Here is a 19,354-nt window from a genome sequence, read left to right as displayed (position 1 = left end):
AGTTGCCCCCTCTACCTAATTCCAAAGGAATTTACTATATGAATAGAAATGTTATTAAAAACTTGCTTCTATAATATGAAAGAATAGTAAAACTCTAATCTTTTACTTTCAAAACATGTTTACACAATGGAAGTAAGTGAAAAGTGTGACGTTTATAGTTTTGGAGTAGTCACATTAGAAGTAATTATGGGAAGGCATCTGGGTGATTTGATCTCATCATTTCTATCAACCTCATTTGCATCATCTTCCTATGATGTGCTATTAGAAGATGTATTGGATCAATGGCTTGCGTTGCCTACAGGGCAAGCTGCCGAGAAGGTGGTTTTAGTGGCAAAGATAGCATTGGCATGCTTGCACACCAATCCACATTCTCGTCCGACCATGCAGCAAGTTTATTAGAAGATATCAACTTTGAAATCCCCATTCACAAAGCCTTTAGGCACGATCACATTAAGAGAGCTTGTTGGTCTCGAAAATCTGATTTAAGCTTCGCAAGTGTTTATATATTCTCAAGTATGCTATCTTATTTGTGTGCATTCGATCCTCGTGTATAGTTTTAAATACTTATAAAGCTAAAACTTAAAAAACCACAATTTTGCATGATTGTTCATTTCCTCTGCAGTTGTTGGGATTGAGCTCGAATCTCTACTCTATTGTGATGCCTAGCGCCAATCTTTGGCCGCTTCAATGTTCATCTAGTACTGCAAGAACACCATCTTCAACCTGTCCAAGCCTCCATCTCTAGACCTATCCAAGCCCGACTAAGCGCCTCAAGCTTAAAGGAAGCTGAGTTCTTTCTTGCTTTCTTCTACTTTATGTTTTCAGTCAAAAGCTCTTAAAGTGTGGGAAACCAAACTGGTTAAGGTCAATTTGAACATTGTTTTCAAACTTATCATGGTGTGTTCATTAAGCTCCTTATATTTTATTTATATTTCTAATTGAATTTATTTATTTATTTATTTTTTTATATTTGAGATTATTTCTATGTGAGATGTCGAGAAGTTAGAGGGTGAGAAGGGGAAAAAATGGATGCTTACTTTTTGCTGATTATATCCACATGATTACATGAGGTCACCCCAATTTTGTGAAAAGATTCATACTGGATTGTATTATATATTCTCCTAGATTCGCCTCGTGTGTACCAAAAAAAAAAAATATATATATATATATATATATATATAGTTAAGATTTTTGAAATTGCTCTTTTCACTATTTTGAAGGTCTTCCTCATTGGCACTACACATTTGTATAAGGTTATCAAGTTTTAGAGAATTAGTTCTTCTTAAGAGACCTCATTTACTATTGCCACAGGTATCTTCACCCTTGCCTTGAATAGAAGCAAGCATTTTTTTGTTTGTTTGTTTGTTTTTTTTTTTTTTTTTTTTTTTTTTTTTTTTTTTTTTTTTTTTTTTTTTTTTTTTTTTTTTTTTTTTTTTTTTTTTTTTTTTCCAATCAATATTGAATTAATATGCAGGGAAACTTTCTTCTATGGGAATGACATGGTAGGCGCTTCATATGGGCTATATATCATTAGTAACTTGTCATTTGCAACAGCTGTGAAAAAATTTGCGCAGAAAGTTACGTATGGAGATTTGTTGAACAATATAATTCCAATAATCTTGTTTCTATTTATTATAGTTTAAACAATTTACATTGTGATTGCTACAGATTATGTTACCTGCATTTTATCAAAGTTGCATTGATATGATTAGCCAGTGGGAGAGGTTGACCTCTGAAAATGGATCCTGTGAGTTAGACATATGGCCTTATCTTGAAAACATGTCAAGCGATGTGATTTCAAGAAAAACATTTGGAAGTAACTATAAAGAAGGAAGAAGAATATTTGAACTTCAAAAAGAGCAAGCATAACTCTTTGTAAAAGTATCACAATCTGTATACTTTCCTGGACTAAGGTAGTGATTAAACATTCAACTCTAAAATTTAGTCAAGTTTGGTTCCTTACCCCCCCACCCCAAAAAAAAAAAGAAGTCAAATTTGATTTTTATTGAGATAGGATTAACCAATTACAATTCAATTTATTGAAATTCTATTGTATCTATTAAAATATATATATATGCTAATTTTTTTTTTCATTGGAATGTACCACTTTTTAATATAACAAGATTTCAATGAATTTCAACAATTGCTTGGCTCACCTTCCAAATAAAATTTTCATGCATCTGAAGTCCGATCGTTGTTTTAAAAATCTGTAAGGTCAAAAAATTGATTTTGGCCCCAATTCCCAGTTTAACTCGATTTTGATAAATTTTGGGTCATTTTATCGGATCGGATTGGTTCCGGTTCCTAGTTGAACCAGTCGGTCCTGTTCGGTTTTTAAAACCATTTCTCCAATGAAAACAAAATTCCAAATTTTATTGTTTATTCAGAGACGAAATTGGTTATAACCTACTTTTCTGAACATCTCATCAAACACAAAAATTAATAGAGATCATCACATTATAATTAATACAATTTCCGTTTCTGTGCCTTCAATCTTCTCAATTTACTAATAGCTAATATTTATGCATGCAGGTTTTTACCGACTAAGACACACAGGAGGATGAAGGAAATTGCAAGAGAAGTACAAGACTTACTAATGGGAATCATTAACAAAAGGGAGAAGGCATGCAATGGTAGAAATGACGACTTATTAGGCATACTAATGGAATAAAATTCTAGAGAGATTAAGGAATTTGGTAATAAGAAGAGTGCCGGAATGAGTATTAAGGATGTAATTGAGGAACGTAAGCTTTTCTACCTTGCCGGGGAAGAGACAACCTCAGTTTTACTTGTTTGGACAATGGTTTTGTTGAGTAAGTATCCAAATTGGCAAGCTCGTGCAAGAGAAGAGGTTTTGCAAGTCTTTGGTAAGAACAAACCTAACTTTGATGGTTAAATCGCCTTAAAATTGTAAGTATTCCCTAAAGATTCTAATTTTTCTTTATTTTCCTATAAAATTTATATGTAATGTCTTTTGAAGATGAAATATTCACATCCATGAATATTCATGTCAATATTAGTTAATTGATTGAGTAAAAGCCATTTTCTATTGAGCTCATGATAGTCAGCATACTCATTTTTTGTTAGAGTTGGCACTTGGTAGTATAGACTATAGACCACTAATTTGAGTGCAAACCTCAAATTTGATTATGTTTTTAGATCTAGTAATAAATTTTGTTTCAAATTTTATCTATCATAAATGAGCTTCAAAATCGAATACTCTTCAAGAGGAAAATTTAATGAACTTATTTTATTTTACAAAATTTTTTAAGAAATGCACTTTCGAAATAATTGGTTATCCATGGCGTAGGTAACCATGATATTCAATGAGGCTCTAAGGTTGTACCCACCGGTAGCTTTGCTACTTCGAAGGGTTCACAAGGAAACCAAGCTGGGAAATATGATTATACCAGCTGGAGTGGAGATTGCTCTACCAATAATCCTAGTCCACCATGATTATGAACTGTGGGGTGAGAATGCAAAACAGTTTAACCCGGAGAGATTTTCAGAAGGCATTTCAAAGGCAACAAAGGGCCAAGTATCATTCATCCCATTTGGTGGGGGTCCGAGGGTATGTGTTGGTCAAAACTTTGCTCTAGTAGAGACCAAGATGGCTTTGTCACTCATTTTGCAGAACTTCTCATTTGAGACGTCCTCATCCTATGCTCATGCTCCTTGCTCAATCATAACTCTTCAACCTCAATTTGGCGCTCAGTTTATATTACATAAGATATAGTACCACAAAGTTGTTCCAATTAAGCAAGATCTATCACCATCGTGCCCCATGGCTTATTTGGTGTTCTATTTATTATTTAGTGATTAAAATCTCATTTTCTAAAGAACAAGAAAGAACATATTACGATTTCCACTCTATTATATTATGTTTGTGTTTCTACATCCATTATTGCATTAATTGGAGGAAACAATGTTGAATAATGGTAAAAATATATATAATTAGAAATATACATCATTATTATTGGTAAATTTTCTTTTTTAGAGTATAATGTTAATTTTTTAATCCTACCCAAATTAAAAACCCTTTTACCGATTATAAGATCTCGATTTTAACAACTTTTTTGCAAAGGCTAGAGTATATGATGCTAGTAGAAAATTAATGAATTTTCCTTAAGCGTTCTAAGGTTGAAATATTACACCTATGGTGATAAAAATGCCATTAATCTCTTTGGACTCAGCCAAAAAACTAAGGAAAAAAGGGGAAGAAAATGAATTCTTCAAACTAATGCAATTTATTTAAGAAATGCCAACCAAATTTTCTAAGCACCCTTTTGCAAATCAACCACCTTTTTCCACGGCTCTTGGCTCGATATCTCATCCCACCATCTCCCCACATTTTCTCTCGAAGTGAATGAATTGCCCTTATTAGTGTCACTGACCAAGTACTGAGTGTTGGGCAAGTGTGAAAGATCTGCCAAATAAAATTCATCACTAGCCAAGAACTGAGCCTCCCTGAGCCTCTTTTCATAGATGTCAAGCACTTTCGACAGCTTCTCTTCATTCTGCCTGAAAACTACTTTGTCTTGCTTGATATTCATTCGAGGCACAAATGCAAGTTGAAACAACTATTGGGTCCCAAATAATATTATTACAAATATAAGCAATCCAAAATAGCAATTACATACAGGAACACAAAATTTACATGGAAAACCCTTTATCTTTGAAGGGAAAAACCACGAGACAAACTCCGAATAATTTCACTATGATAAAATCAATTACAATAATTTTTGTGTATGTCTCACGGCTAAAGAAAATCTATTTTATTTTTCTTTGCTTTCACACACACACACTAATTATCTCTTTCAACAGTGGCAAACTTTTGCTCTCTCCTTTTTATTTTTTTTCTCCATGCACAGCTCTCTCTTAGCTGTCTTCTTTTTCTTTAAGCGGCTCCCTCTTGGCTGCTCTCTCTTCTTTTTCTTTCTTGTGCGGCTTCCTCTTTCTTTACTCTTGCACATACTCTCTTTGTGTCTTCCCAAAGGTGGTAGTACCTTGCTCTCTCCTTCCTCTTCATGTCTAGTATTGAAGTCATGCAAATCTATCAAAGAAACAAGTAAAGATGGGAAGTTCATTAAAGCTGGACAGATTCTCGACAAATATCTCGACAAATGTATCTATCGAGGTCTCAACAGATAGCTCGACAACTGTATCTATCAAGAATTACGAAATTTAGATTTCCAGATTTGATTTTCGGCCCATGCTGACATGTATGTATAGGGTTTCTTTTCTCACAACCCTAGATATATATAAGGTTTATTTTAAAGGCCGTCACACATGAGAATACAAGGGGAACACATGCAAAAAGTGACCGAATGCCTTATTGTCTCTGAAAGAAGCAACTGCGTATTTACGCCTTAGGGTTTTGTAACCAAGTGCTTCTTGATCTTCATTGTTGATAAAGTGAAGAACTTTGTAGCCAACAATCATCCTCAAGTTGGTGTGTTAGTCACGTACTGGGATCCGTGCAAGTTCATCTACTAGATCTAAAAATTTCTTTACTATAATGAATTGTTTTTCTAGAAGGTTTCCCCCCAAGTTTTTAACTATGAAACTAGTTTGTTTCTTTGGTTTTCCTAGGTTATCATATCTTCTCTTATTTAATTTTTCGTTGTGCATGATATTGATGTTTGTTTGTTTTAACAAGGTTTATTCAAAATAAATCTAATTAACAACTTGAGTTTAAAACTTATTAATTCTAAAACTTGTTAGATCCAAACACACATGCACACTAAACAAGCCTAACCAATTTTATATTTCAAAAACAAGTCAAGACAATTTAGTGAGTATACATTAACAGATGTATTCCTTGTAATGGCCAAATCACACTGTACTTGCACATGTAACAAAAGTAGCAAAGAATATTGCGTGTTGTGCGTGAAAAACCTCGCAAGATTGCATAAGTGTCTACATGTTTTGATACAAATGTAGCGGACCCCTAAATGCTCTTTTAATTGCTTTCGGAGCATCATGAAGATTCATATATATGTCTGATTGAACCTGAGGATCCGGCGATGGCTTGATGGAATTCTCATTTATGGAGAATTGACTCAAATGCAATTTACATTTTAGCCCCAAAAGAAAAATTATCACTCTAACTGACTCACTGAATGCATTGGTCATTTTGTTGACCCTCAAAGTTATCAGTATTGGTATTAACTAATATACCAAATATATTAGGCATCTGGAACAAATGGATTGCCCATTTAATTTTGATGTACAACCATGTGCTGAATCAATCTTTTGTGCTTTTCTTAATCTTTTTTCTTTCTTTCCATACTACAAGTTTTAATTGTTCAATTAAATGCTATAATAATACTTAAATGTATTAATTAATAGATACATGGACCCTTCCATAAAAAAAAAAATAAAAAGATTTTTACCAAAAAAATATAAAGTATAAACAAAGAAAAGAGAACACCAAGAATTTACGTGGTTCAGTTTGGCCTACGTCCATGGGTGGCAACAACAAGAAATTTCACTAACAAATTTGGAGAACACAAAATGATGTAGAGACATTCTCACAAAACTCAAACCCCTATACACCCAAAATTATTCTCTCTCAAAGACAAAGTTTACTACCTCCAAAAAATGTTTGGGATTGAATACAAAATTTGAGGCTAAACCTAAAATAAGTAGAAGATTTCCCTTCTCTGGAATTCTTGCACAACACTCATTAAAGTGGTCTCTCACTATGACCTTTTGCCACACCTTTTTGTAGCACCCAACTTGTTAGACTCGCCACACAAATCAAACAAGAGAGCAACATATATATATTTGACTAAGAGAGAATACAAATCATCTGTATCATTTTTTTTTTCTACCAATTTTCCATCAGTTTTTTTTTTTTTTGTTTTGTCCACCAATTATGATATGTCACATGTTCTCTTTTTTTCCATTTTAAAATTTAGTTATTTTATAAGGAACGTAAAAAAGAATACATGGTAAGAATTAGTTTTCAATCAATAGAAGAAACCAAAGTCAACAAAGGAGAATATGTTGTTATGCACCAAAAGATATGCGATTAAAGCATGAATGAAACAAAAGTGACACATCTCCATTGTAGCTTGAATTTAATCAAACCACCTAAATGAAAAATCCTTCTACGCCTCCATCAAAGTCTCCATAAATTATCTCAAATTGCAACCCAAATCAATTCAAAATATGAATATAAGGAAAAATCTAACAATCTTCACCATAATTAAAATTCCACCATGCAATCTTTCAAACAAGTCAAAGAAAGAATTTCTAAAATTCTCCTACACCTCCATCAAAGTCTCTATGGATTATCTCAAATTGCAACCCAAATCAATTCAAAATATGAATATAAGGAAAATTCTAATAATCTTCACCGTAACTAAAATTCCACCAAGCAATCTTCCAAACAAGTCAAAGAAAGAATTTCTCCTTAATCCGAAAATGAAGAATTACAAATTGCACCAAGCTTTTCAAAAATTATCCACAATGAAGAGATTTTGTAGATCACCAAATGTAATCAAAATCCTCCCTGCCTTCTAGAGACTACTCTCAAGCCACGATTACTTAAAGTGCCAAATCAAAACGAAGCCCAACCAAAAGACCAAAGTGCAAATCATCTCAAGCTACTTCCAAATATGCCAATAGGTGCCAAATGCATCCAAAAATTGTGTCAAAACCAATTAGAGCCCAACCAAATGAACAAAAGGCATATAATCCCAAGCAAACTCCAAATAAAAACCTTTCTGAACTTATAGTTTATTTAGTATCCACCTCTTTATTCCCCCCCCCCCCCTTCCCAACACACACACACAAAAAAATCAATTTACCACGAATGCTTCTTGATGCAATAAGATAAAAACCATTTGTCCAAAACCAATCAAACAAACAATCCTATTAACGAAGAGCTCCAAAAGACCAATGCATGAATACCACAACCAAACCTATAATAAATTTCTAGCTACAATCTCATGACTAGTATAACCAGAAGTAAGATCTTTTGAGCTCCTACCATGTCATTCCCATAGAAGAAAGTTTCCCTGCATATTAATTCAATATTGATTGGAAAAAAAAAAAAACAAAAAAAAACCAAAAAAACAAAAAAAAAAAAAAAAACAAACAAACAAACAAAAAAAATGCTTGCTTCTATTCAAGGCAAGGGTGAAGATACCTGTGGCAATAGCAAATGAGGTCTCTTAAGAAGAACTAATTCTCTAAAACTTGATAACCTTATACAAATGTGTAGTGCCAATGAGGAAGACCTTCAAAATAGTGAAAAGAGCAATTTCTAAAATCTTAACTATATATATATATATATATAGATTTTTTTTTGGGTACACACGAGGCGAATCTAGAAGAATATATAATACAATCCATTATGAATCTTTTCACAAAATTGGGGTGACCTCATGTAATCATGTGGATATAATCAGCAAAAAGTAAGCAACCATTTTTTCCCCTTCTCACCCTCTAACTTCTTGACATCTCACATAGAAATAATCTCAAATAAAAATAAATAAATAAATAAATAAATTCAATTAGAAATATAAATAAAATATAAGGAGCTTAATGAACACACCATGATAAGTTTGAAAACAATGTTCAAATTGACCTTAACCAGTTTGGTTTCCCACACTTTAAGAGCTTTTGACTGAAAACATAAAGTAGAAGAAAGCAAGATAGAACTCAGCTTCCTTTAAGCTTGAGGCGCTTAGTCGGGCTTGGATAGGTCTAGAGATGGAGGCTTGGACAGGTTGAAGATGGTGTTCTTGCAGTACTAGATGAACATTGAAGCGGCCAAAGATTGGCGCTAGGCATCACAATAGAGTAGAGATTCGAGCTCAATCCCGACAACTGCAGAGGAAATGAACAATCATGCAAAATTGTGGTTTTTTAAGTTTTAGCTTTATAAGTATTTAAAACTATACACGAGGATCGAATGCACACAAATAAGATAGCATACTTGAGAATATATAAACACTTGTGAAGCTTAAATAAGATTTTCGAGACCAACAAGCTCTCTTAATGTGATCGTGCCTAAAGGCTTTGTGAATGGGGATTTCAAATACATCTTCTAATAGCACATCGTAGGAAGATGATGCAAATGAGGTTGATAGAAATGATGAGATCAAATCACCCAGATGCCTTCCCATAATTACTTCTAATGTGACTACTCCAAAACTATAAATGTCACACTTTTCACTTACTTCCATTGTGTAAACATGTTTTGAAAGTAAAAGATTAGAGTTTTACTATTCTTTCATATTATAGAAGCAAGTTTTTAATAACATTTCTATTCATATAGTAAATTCCTTTGGAATTAGGTGGAGGGGGCAACTAAAGGAATGGAATTCTACTAAAATTTTGAATGTCAAATAAGAAAAAGGGAATTCTTTTTCTTAGAGAGAGAGAAGGGGTGGGGTTACCTATGTATTATGTCATCTTAAAAAAATTTCCTTGAACGCATGAGTATCATAGGTAGTGCAAGCAAAATTTTGATTTAAATTATTCACCAAATAATTAAATCTAGTTTGAAAGAGTTGACCGGTTGGAAAATGACGCTCACTCTATAAAATGTGATTCTTCAATAAGTACAAATTAGTTGGATGTATTTATGCACAATTACTATGTAAAAAAAATTAAAAATTAAAAATTAAAATCTCAACAATTGAAATTAAAAAGAACATTTTATTTATTGTAATAGTGATTATGACCCTTAACAAAGGAGGTAACCATATAAATTATCAAAGATTAGTGGACAAATTTTATCTACAAAATTACTTATAGTTCAAGGCTGCAACCTTACTCAATAAAATAAAAGCGAAAATACACTTTCGGTCCCTACATTTTGGGCCGATTCTCATTTTGGCCCGTATTTTGATTTGACTACTATTCTAGTCCCTAAAAACTAAAAATCAATTCTATTTTGGTCCCTACGATAAACCCACTAACAAAAAATGCATATGTGATAAACAAAGTGCTCTGTTGGCAGGCTTTGCAATTAAAAAATAAATAATTGATCCTATGTGTCATTAGCCACACATCCATGTCATATCCACATTAGCAAAAAAATTCATTAGGCATTTAAATAATGCTATGTCAGCATTTTACCTTTTTTTAATTAATTATTTTAAAAGCCAAAAAACAATAATTAGTTAAAAAAAATAAATAAAAAAGCTAAACTTAGCTTATTTTCCTCATTCGCATTAGAGACAGACAAGCTTCCTTATTCGAAAAAGAGCTCTAGAAGTTCAGTCGGTGTTCACTCATCTCTTATTTAAGATATTTCGAAATTGAGAATCATGAGACTCGCCCATGCTAGTAAAGGGGCATTCATCGGTATTTTGTTTAGGGATAAACCGTACTAAGGAAAGGATGAGATATAGCGTTAACTTCACTTGTTGGTATTCGTTGGGACGCATGGTTGGCTAAAAGTTCTAACTGCTCTAGTTGAGACTGCTGCTAGCTTTCCAGCTACTGGATCACTAAAAGCTATATATATATATATATATATATTAAAATTCTTTCAATGGAGGTTTAACCACAATTACCAAAATTGTTGAAATATTTCGTCCAAACTTATGCATCGCACGTATATTAATCCATACTGTTGGGTTTGGAAACTCTCCCTTTCTAAAGTGAAAGCTGATGAGAATGAAAGAAAGATTGGAATGAGTTGGAGTTGGACCAAATCACTGACACACACACACATATATATACAAAAGTTTGGACGAAATATTTCAACAATTTTGGTAATTGTGGTTAAACCTCCATTCAAGGACTTAATATATATATATCGTCCATTCTTATCTCTTCTTCACTTTCTTCTACCTCTAGCTCTCTCTCTACAAAGAAAAAAATAAAAATGGAAATTTCTCTGGACAAAGTTGCCACCTCCGTTCTTTTCGTTATAATGACAACGTTGTCATACATGATTCTGAATTGGGTGTGGTTAAGACCAAAATATTTAGAGAGGTGCTTGAGAAAGCAAGGTCTTGTAGGCAATTCCTATAGACTTTTCTTCGGGGACACGAAGGATGGCTCTATGATGATAAAGCAAGCTTGTTCTAAACCCATAGAACTCTCTGATGATATTGTGCCACGTGTTCTCCCCTTTGAACATCACACAGTGAAGCATTATGGTATGTATGTCTACAATAAACTTAATTACCGAAAGATTTTGTTGCAGCAAACACAAATTATATCTCACTTATTTCCATAGCAATAAAGTATGTATGGTTGTTTTAAGTCCTGTAACTTCTGTTTAAAAGCTTCCAACTATGAATTAGCTTATGCCCAAAATCTTAAATCTGAACCAGAATCTAAATTGGTAGACCGATTGATTAAACTATAAACAAGAATCTAAATTGGTAGCGGTGGAGCCAAAATTTTCTTAGGTAAAGCCAGTGTTACTACTTCTAATTTAAACAGACAGCTAAAATTATTTTTTGCCAATTAGTAATAGTTAATAAGAAACTCTCACTTGAGATTTGTTATGAAAATGATATAGACATAATATTTTCTAAAAAATATTGGATTTTCTTCTAACCTTCGTGAACAAATGCAGGCAAGAATTCTTTTACATGGCTTGGCCCAAGACCCCGTATTAACATTATGAGCCCTGAACAAATCAAAGATGTTTTCACCAAGATGGGTGACTTTCAGAAGCCCAAAACAAATCCAATTACTAGATTGCTTGCAATGGGAATAATAAACTACGAGGGTGAGAAATGGGCTAAACACAGAAAGATTATCAACCCTGCTTTCCATTTAGAGAAGTTGAAGGTTATATATTACATTTCTTATCCTTTTAAATCCATGTGGAAATCAATAGTTGTGTCCAGATTATATTATTGTTATGTCTTGAGTAAAAACTGTTGAACCTTAGTTTGGAGCAGCATGATTTATCTTTAAAGTGATATTGTACAAATCATCAAGTTTAACACAAAAACACTTTTGTACTGAACTCCATAGCCAAGTTTCAAATGTCCGTCTAGCACATGTTTGTGATCAAAAAACTTATAGGCACAATACAATAATCACAATAGGGAATTGTTTGCATTTTGGTTATCAATAATGCTATAGACACAAACTATTTTACATAATTTTTTACAAACTAATGATGTGGTGAGTGATTATTTCTATGTGAAAAGATGACGTTAATAATGGACCTAGACGAGAACCAGTAAGAATTTGCCACATAAAAAATTTGTAAAAATGTTGTGAAATAATTTGTGATTGTAGCAGTACCCATAACTTAAAAGTGAAAATATTTTTTGAGATGGGTAGTTAATGGGCGAAGTAGGGTTCAAACTACATACACTAGGCACCACAAAGAATATAATTATTGCTAGATACTAACTTTGATTAATTAATTCAAAGTCATTATAGAAAATATTACCTTTGATCTATTGCTTAAAATATGATTGACCAAAAATATTGTGTGCAAATAAGATTCTAAGTACATTCAAACATCAGTAATGCTAGTATAGCAAATAATATTATATGTCCATTTTCTTCTAAAAAAAAAAAAAAAAAATCTATATGCCCATTCAAACTTTTAAATATGAATAATATCAATTAAATTTAAATTTAGATTCTCGTTTGCTCCAATGGGAAAAGTTTGACTGCTACCTACACCGAAATTTTTTTTTTTTTTAATAGTATCTTGTTTTAAAAGTAAAGAATAATTATCATAGGGTAGATCCTACAAATTTTTAATTCTATCTCAATAAAAAAAAAAAATTAACTTAAAAACATCTATAGCAATCAAAGTAAAAAAGAAAAAAGAAATTGTTATAAAGCATTTAACTACTCTGAATTCATTATATAAATGAAAGGGTAATTCTTTGTTGGCAATTTGACATATATTTCAAACCGTATGTGTATTATAAGCGTAGTTGGGATTCTATCAAAAACAATATAGAATAATAATATAGACATAACATTTTTTTTACTGTTATTGAAGTCATAAATTGTTAGTAATTTTTCTCTTAAAAAAATGGTTATTGATTTTCATATGGGCTATATATCATTAGTAACTTGTCATTTGCAACAGCTGTGAAAAAATTTGCGCAGAAAGTTACGTATGGAGATTTGTTGAACAATATAATGCCAATAATCTTGTTTCTATTTATTATAGTTTAAACAATTTACATTGTGATTGCTACAGCTTATGTTACCTGCATTTTATCAAAGTTGCATTGATATGATTAGCCAATGGGAGAGGTTGACCTCTGAAAATGGATCCTGTGAGTTAGACATATGGCCTTATCTTGAAAACATGTCAAGCGATGTGATTTCAAGAACAGCATTTGGAAGTAGCTATAAAGAAGGAAGAAGAATATTTGAACTTCAAAAAGAGCAAGCACAACTCTTTGTAAAAGTATCACAATCTGTATACTTTCCTGGACTAAGGTAGTGATTAAACATTCAACTCTAAAATTTAGTCAAGTTTGGTTCCTTACCCCCCCACCCCCCAAAAAAAAAAGAAGTCAAATTTGATTTTCATTGAGATAGGATTAACCAATTACAATTCAATTTATTGAAATTCTATTGTATCTATTAAAAATATATATGCTAATTTTTTTTTTAATAGGAATGTACTACTTTTTAATATAACAAGATTTCAATGACTTTCAACAATTGCTTGGCTCACCTTCCAAATAAAATTCTCATGCATCTCAAGTCCGATCGTTGTTTTAAAAATCTGTAAGGTCAAAAAATTGATTTTGGCCCCAATTCCCAGTTTAACTCGGTTTTGACAAATTTTGGGTAATTTTACCGGATCGGATTGGTTCCGGTTCCTAGTTGAATCAGTCGGTCCTGTTCGGATTTTAAAACCATGTCTCCAATGAAAACAAAATTCCAAATTTTATTGTTTATTCAGAAACGAAATTGGTTATAACCTACTTTTTTCAACATCTCATCAAACACAAAAATTAATAGAGATCATCACATTATAATTAATACAATTTCCGTTTCTGTGCCTTCAATCTTCTCAATTTACTAATAGCTAATATTTATGCATGCAGGTTTTTACCGACTAAGACACACAGGAGGATGAAGGAAATTGCAAGAGAAGTACAAGACTTACTAATGGGAATCATTAACAAAAGGGAGAAGGCATGCAATGGCAGAAATGACGACTTATTAGGCATACTAATGGAATCAAATTCTAGAGAGATTAAGGAATTTGGTAATAAGAAGAGTGCCGGAATGAGTATTAAGGATGTAATTGAGGAATGTAAGCTTTTCTACCTTGCTGGGGAAGAGACAACCTCAGTTTTACTTGTTTGGACAATGGTTTTGTTGAGTAAGTATCCAAATTGGCAAGCTCGTGCAAGAGAAGAGGTTTTGCAAGTCTTTGGTAAGAACAAACCTGACTTTGATGGGTTAAATCGCCTTAAAATTGTAAGTATTGCCTAAAGATTCCAATTTTTCTTTATTTTCCTATAAAATTTATATTTAATGTCTTTTGAGGATGAAATATTCACATCCATGAATATTCATGTTAATATTAGTTAATTGATTGAGTAAAAGCCATTTTCTATTAAGCTCATGATAGTCAGCATACTCATTTTTTGTTAGAGTTGGCACCTGGTAGTATAGACTATAGACCACTAATTTGAGTGCAAACCTCAAATTTGATTAGGTTTTTAAATCGAGTAATAAATTTTGTTTCAAATTTTATCTATCATAAATGAGCTTCAAAATCGAATACTCTTCAAGAGGAAAATTTAATGAACTTATTTTATTTTACAAATTTTTTTAAGAAATACACTTTCGTAATATTTGGTTATCCATGACGTAGGTAACCATGATATTCAATGAGACTCTAAGGTTGTACCCACCAGCAGCTTTACTACCTCGAAGGGTTCACAAGGAAACCAAGCTAGGAAATATGATTATACCAGCTGGAGTGGAGATTGCTCTACCAATAATCCTAGTCCACCATGATTATGAACTGTGGGGTGAGAATGCAAAACAGTTTAACCCGGAGAGATTTTCAGAAGGCATTTCAAAGGCAACAAAGGGCCAAGCATCATTCATCCCATTTGGTGGGGGTCCGAGGATATGTGTTGGTCAAAACTTTGCTCTAGTAGAGACCAAGATGGCTTTGTCACTCATTTTGCAGAACTTCTCATTTGAGATGTCCTCATCCTATGTTCATGCTCCTTGCTCAATCATAACTCTTCAACCTCAATTTGGCGCTCACGTTATATTACATAAGATATAGTACCACAAAGTTGTTCCAATTAAGCATGATCTATCACCATCGTGCCCCATGGCTTATTTGGTGTTCTATTTATTATTTAGTGATTAAAATCTCATTTACTAAAGAACAAGAAAGAACATATTATGATTTCCACTCTATTATATTATGTTTGTGTTTCTACATCCATTATTGCATTAATTGGAGGAAACAATGTTGAATAATGGTAAAAATATATATAATTAGAAATATACATCATTATTATTGGTAAATTTTCTTTTTTAGAGTATAATGTTAATTTTTTAATCCTACCCAAATTAAAAACCCTTTTACCGATTATAAGATCTTGATTTTAACAACTTTTTTGCAAAGGCTAGAGTATATGATGCTAGTAGAAAATTAATGAATTTTCCTTAAGCATTCTAAAGTTGAAATATTACACCTAGGGAGATAAAAATGCCATTAATCTCTTTGGAATCAGCCAAAAAACTAAGGAAAAAAGGGGAAGAAAATGAATTCTTCAAACTAAAGCAATTTATTTAAGAAATGCCAACCAAATTTTCTAAGCACCCTTTTGCAAATCAACCACCTTCTTCCATGGCTCTCGGCTCGATATCTCGTCCCACCATCTCCCCACATTTTCTCTCGAAGTGAATGAATTGCCCTTGTTAGTGTCACTGACCAAGTACTGAGTGTTGGGCAAGTGTGAAAGATCTGCCAAATAAAATTCATCACTAGTCAAGAACTGAGCCTCCCGGAGCCTCTTTTCATAGATGTCAAGCACTTTCGACAACTTCTCTTCATTCTGCCTGAAAACTACTTTGTCTTGCTTGATATTCATTCGAGGCACAAATGCAAGTTGAAACAACTATTGGGTCCCAAATAATATTATTACAAATATAAGCAATCCAAAATAACAATTACATACAGGAACACAAAATTTACATGGAAAACCCTTTATCTTTGAAGGGAAAAACCACGAGACAAACTCCGAATAATTTCACTATGATAAAATCAATTATAATAATTTTTGTGTATGTCTCTCGGCTAAAGAAAATCTATTTTATTTTTCTTTGCTTTCACACACACACACTAATTATCTCTTTCAATGGTGGCAAAGTTTTGCTCTCTCCTTTTTATTTTTTTTCTCCATGCACAGCTCTCTTTGCTGTCTTCTTTTTCTTTAAGCGGCTCCCTCTTGTCTGCTCTCTCTTCTTTTCCTTTCTTGTGCGGCTTCCTCTTTCTTTACTCTTGCACATACTCTCTTTGTGTCTTCCCAAAGGTGGCAGTACCTTGCTCTCTCCTTCCTCTTCATGTCTAGTATTGAAGTCATGCAAATCTGTCAAAGAAACAAGTAAAGATGGGAAGTTCATTAAAGCTGGACAGATTCCCGACAAATATCTTGACAAATGTATCTATCGAGGTCTCAACAGATAGCTCGACAACTGTATCTATCAAGAATTACGAAATTTAGATTTCCAGATTTGATTTTCGGCCCATGCTGACATGTATGTATAGGGTTTCTTTTCTCACAACCCTAGATATATATAAGGTTTATTTTAAAGGCCGTCACACATGAGAATACAAGGGGAACACATGCAAAAAGTGACGGAATGCCTTATTGTCTCTGAAAGAAGCTACTACGTCTTTACGCCTTAGGGTTTTGTAACCAAGTGCTTCTTGATCTTCATTGTTGATGAAGTGAAGAACTTTGTAGCCAACAATCATCCTTAAGTTGGTGTGTTAGTCATGTACTGGGATCCGTGCAAAAAGGGTGGCGTTCATATATTGAAGATTTCAGAGGTTCTGAAGTAGTAGAAGGTTTCTGCTCTAAGTTCATCTATGAGAATTGTAGAGGCTAGGGACAAAAGTTTTGTACTAGATCTAAAAATTCTCTTTACTATAATGAATTGCTTTTCTAGAAGGTTTCCCCCCAAGTTTTTTACTGTGAAACTAGTTTGCTTCATTGGTTTTCCTAGGTTATCATATCTTCTCTTATTTAATTTTTCGTTGTGCATGATATTGATGTTTGTTTGTTTTAACAAGGTTTATTCAAAATAAATCTAATTAACAACTTGGGTTTAAAACTTGTTAGATCCAAACACACACGCACACTAAACAAGCCTAACCAATTTTATATTTCAAAAACAAGTCAAGACAATTTAGTGAGTATACATTAACACATGTATTTCTTATAATGGCCAAATCACACTGTACTTGCACATGTAACAAAAGTAGCAAAGAATATTAAGTGTTGTGCGTGAAAAACCTCGCAAGATTGCATAAGTGTCTACATGTTTTGATACAAATGTAGCGGACCTCTAAATGATCTTTTAATTGCTTTCGGAGCATCATGAAGATTCATATAAATGTCTGATTGAACCTGAGGATCCGGCGACGGCTTGATGGAATTCTTATTTATGGAGAATTGACTCAAATGCAATTTACATTTTAGCCCCAAAAAAAATTATCACTCTATCTAACTCACTGAATGCATTGGTTATTTTGTTGACCCTCAAAGTTATTAGTATTGGTATTAACTAATATACCAAATATATTAGGCATCTGGAACAAATGGATTGCCCATTTAATTTTGATGTACAACCTTGTGCTGAATCAATATTTTGTGCTTTTTTTAATCTTTTTTCTTTCTTTCCATACTACAAGTTTTAATTGTTCAATTAAATGCAATAATAATACTTAAATGTATTAATTAATAGATACAAGGACCCTTCCATAAAAAAAATAAAAAGATTTTAACCAAAAAAATATAAAGTATAAACAAAGAAAAGAGAACACCAAGAATTTACGTGGTTCAGTTTGGCCTACGTCCATGGGTGGCAACAACAAGAAATTTCACTAACAAATTTGGAGAATACAAAATGATGTAGAGACATTCTCACAAAACTCAAACCCCAATACACCCAAAATTATTCTCTCTCAAAGACAAAGTTTACTACCTCCAAAAAATGTTTGGGATTGAATACAAAATTTGAGGCTAAACCTAAAATAAGTAGAAGATTTCCCTTCTCTGGAATTCTTGCACAACACTCATTAAAGTGGTCTCTCACTATGACCTTTTGCCACACCTTTTTGTATCACCCAACTTGTTAGACTCACCACACAAATCAAACAAGAGAGCAACATATATATATATTTGACTAACAGAGAATACAAATCATTAGTATCATTTTTTTTTCTACCAATTTTCCATCATTTTTTTTTTTTTGTTTTGTCCACCAATTATGATATGTCACATGTTCTCTTTTTTTCCATTTTAAAATTTAGTTATTTTATAAGGAACATAAAAAAGAATACATGGTAAGAATTAGTTTTCAATCAATAGAAGAAACCAAAGTCAACAAAGGAGAATATGTTGTTATGCACCAAAAGATATGCGATTAAAGCATGAATGAAACAAAAGTGACACATCTCCATTGTCGCTTGAATTTAATCAAACCACCTAAATGAAAAATCCTTCTACGCCTCCATCAAAGTCTCCATAAATTATCTCAAATTGCAACCCAAATCAATTCAAAATAATAATATAAGGAAAAATCTAACAATCTTCACCATAATTAAAACTCCACCATGCAATCTTTCAAACAAGTCAAAGAAAGAATTTCTAAAATTCTCCTACACCTCCATCAAAGTCTCTATGGATTATCTCAAATTGCAACCAAAATCAATTCAAAATATGAATATAAGGAAAATTCTAATAATCTTCACCGTAACTAAAATTCCACCAAGCAATCTTCCAAACAAGTCAAAGAAAGAATTTCTCCTTAATCCGAAAATGAAGAATTACAAATTGCACCAAGCTTTTCAAAAATTATCCACAATGAAGAGATTTTGTAGATCACCAAATGTAATCAAAATCCTCCCTGCCTTCTAGAGACTACTCTCAAGCCACGATTACTTAAAGTGCCAAATCAAAACGAAGCCCAACCAAAAGACCAAAGTGCAAATCATCTCAAGCTACTTCCAAATATGCCAATAGGTGCCAAATGCATCCAAAAATTGTGTCAAAACCAATTAGAGCCCAACCAAATGAACAAAAGGCATATCCCAAGCAAACTCCAAATAAAAACCTTTCTGAACTTATAGTTTATTTAGTATCCACCTCTTTATTCCCCCCCCCCCCCCCCCCCC

At 32.7% G+C, this 19,354-nt stretch overlaps 2 protein-coding genes and 1 pseudogene across 2 annotated transcripts in view; 2 read left to right on the top strand and 1 right to left on the bottom strand.

Annotated features, from left to right (window-relative positions):
• The first annotated feature begins 1,668 nt into the window (after positions 1–1,668).
• On the top strand, positions 1,669–3,881 carry LOC115962571 (annotated as a pseudogene).
• Positions 3,882–10,824: 6,943 nt separating this feature from the next.
• Positions 10,825–15,389, top strand: LOC115962570 (cytochrome P450 CYP72A219-like). Its single transcript, XM_031081430.1, has 5 exons — positions 10,825–11,129; positions 11,555–11,772; positions 13,160–13,404; positions 14,022–14,400; positions 14,801–15,389. The coding sequence occupies exons 1-5, from the start codon at positions 10,853–10,855 to the stop codon at positions 15,224–15,226; spliced, it is 1,545 nt and encodes a 514-aa protein (XP_030937290.1). The 5' UTR covers positions 10,825–10,852; the 3' UTR covers positions 15,227–15,389.
• Positions 15,390–15,764: 375 nt separating this feature from the next.
• Positions 15,765–19,354, bottom strand: part of LOC115963422 (glutathione S-transferase F11-like) — a 9,973-nt gene continuing 6,383 nt past the window's right edge. Inside the window, exon 2 of the mRNA XM_031082418.1 lies at positions 15,765–16,070. Within this exon, the coding sequence (XP_030938278.1) occupies positions 15,765–16,070 (306 nt within the window). The remainder of the gene's footprint in view (positions 16,071–19,354) is intronic.

The sequence above is a fragment of the Quercus lobata genome, chromosome 10, assembly GCF_001633185.2.
Source record: "Quercus lobata isolate SW786 chromosome 10, ValleyOak3.0 Primary Assembly, whole genome shotgun sequence".
Lineage (NCBI taxonomy): Eukaryota > Viridiplantae > Streptophyta > Magnoliopsida > Fagales > Fagaceae > Quercus > Quercus lobata.
Note: the sequence above shows the minus strand (reverse complement) of the source record. Positions and strands in the feature narration are given on the sequence as shown.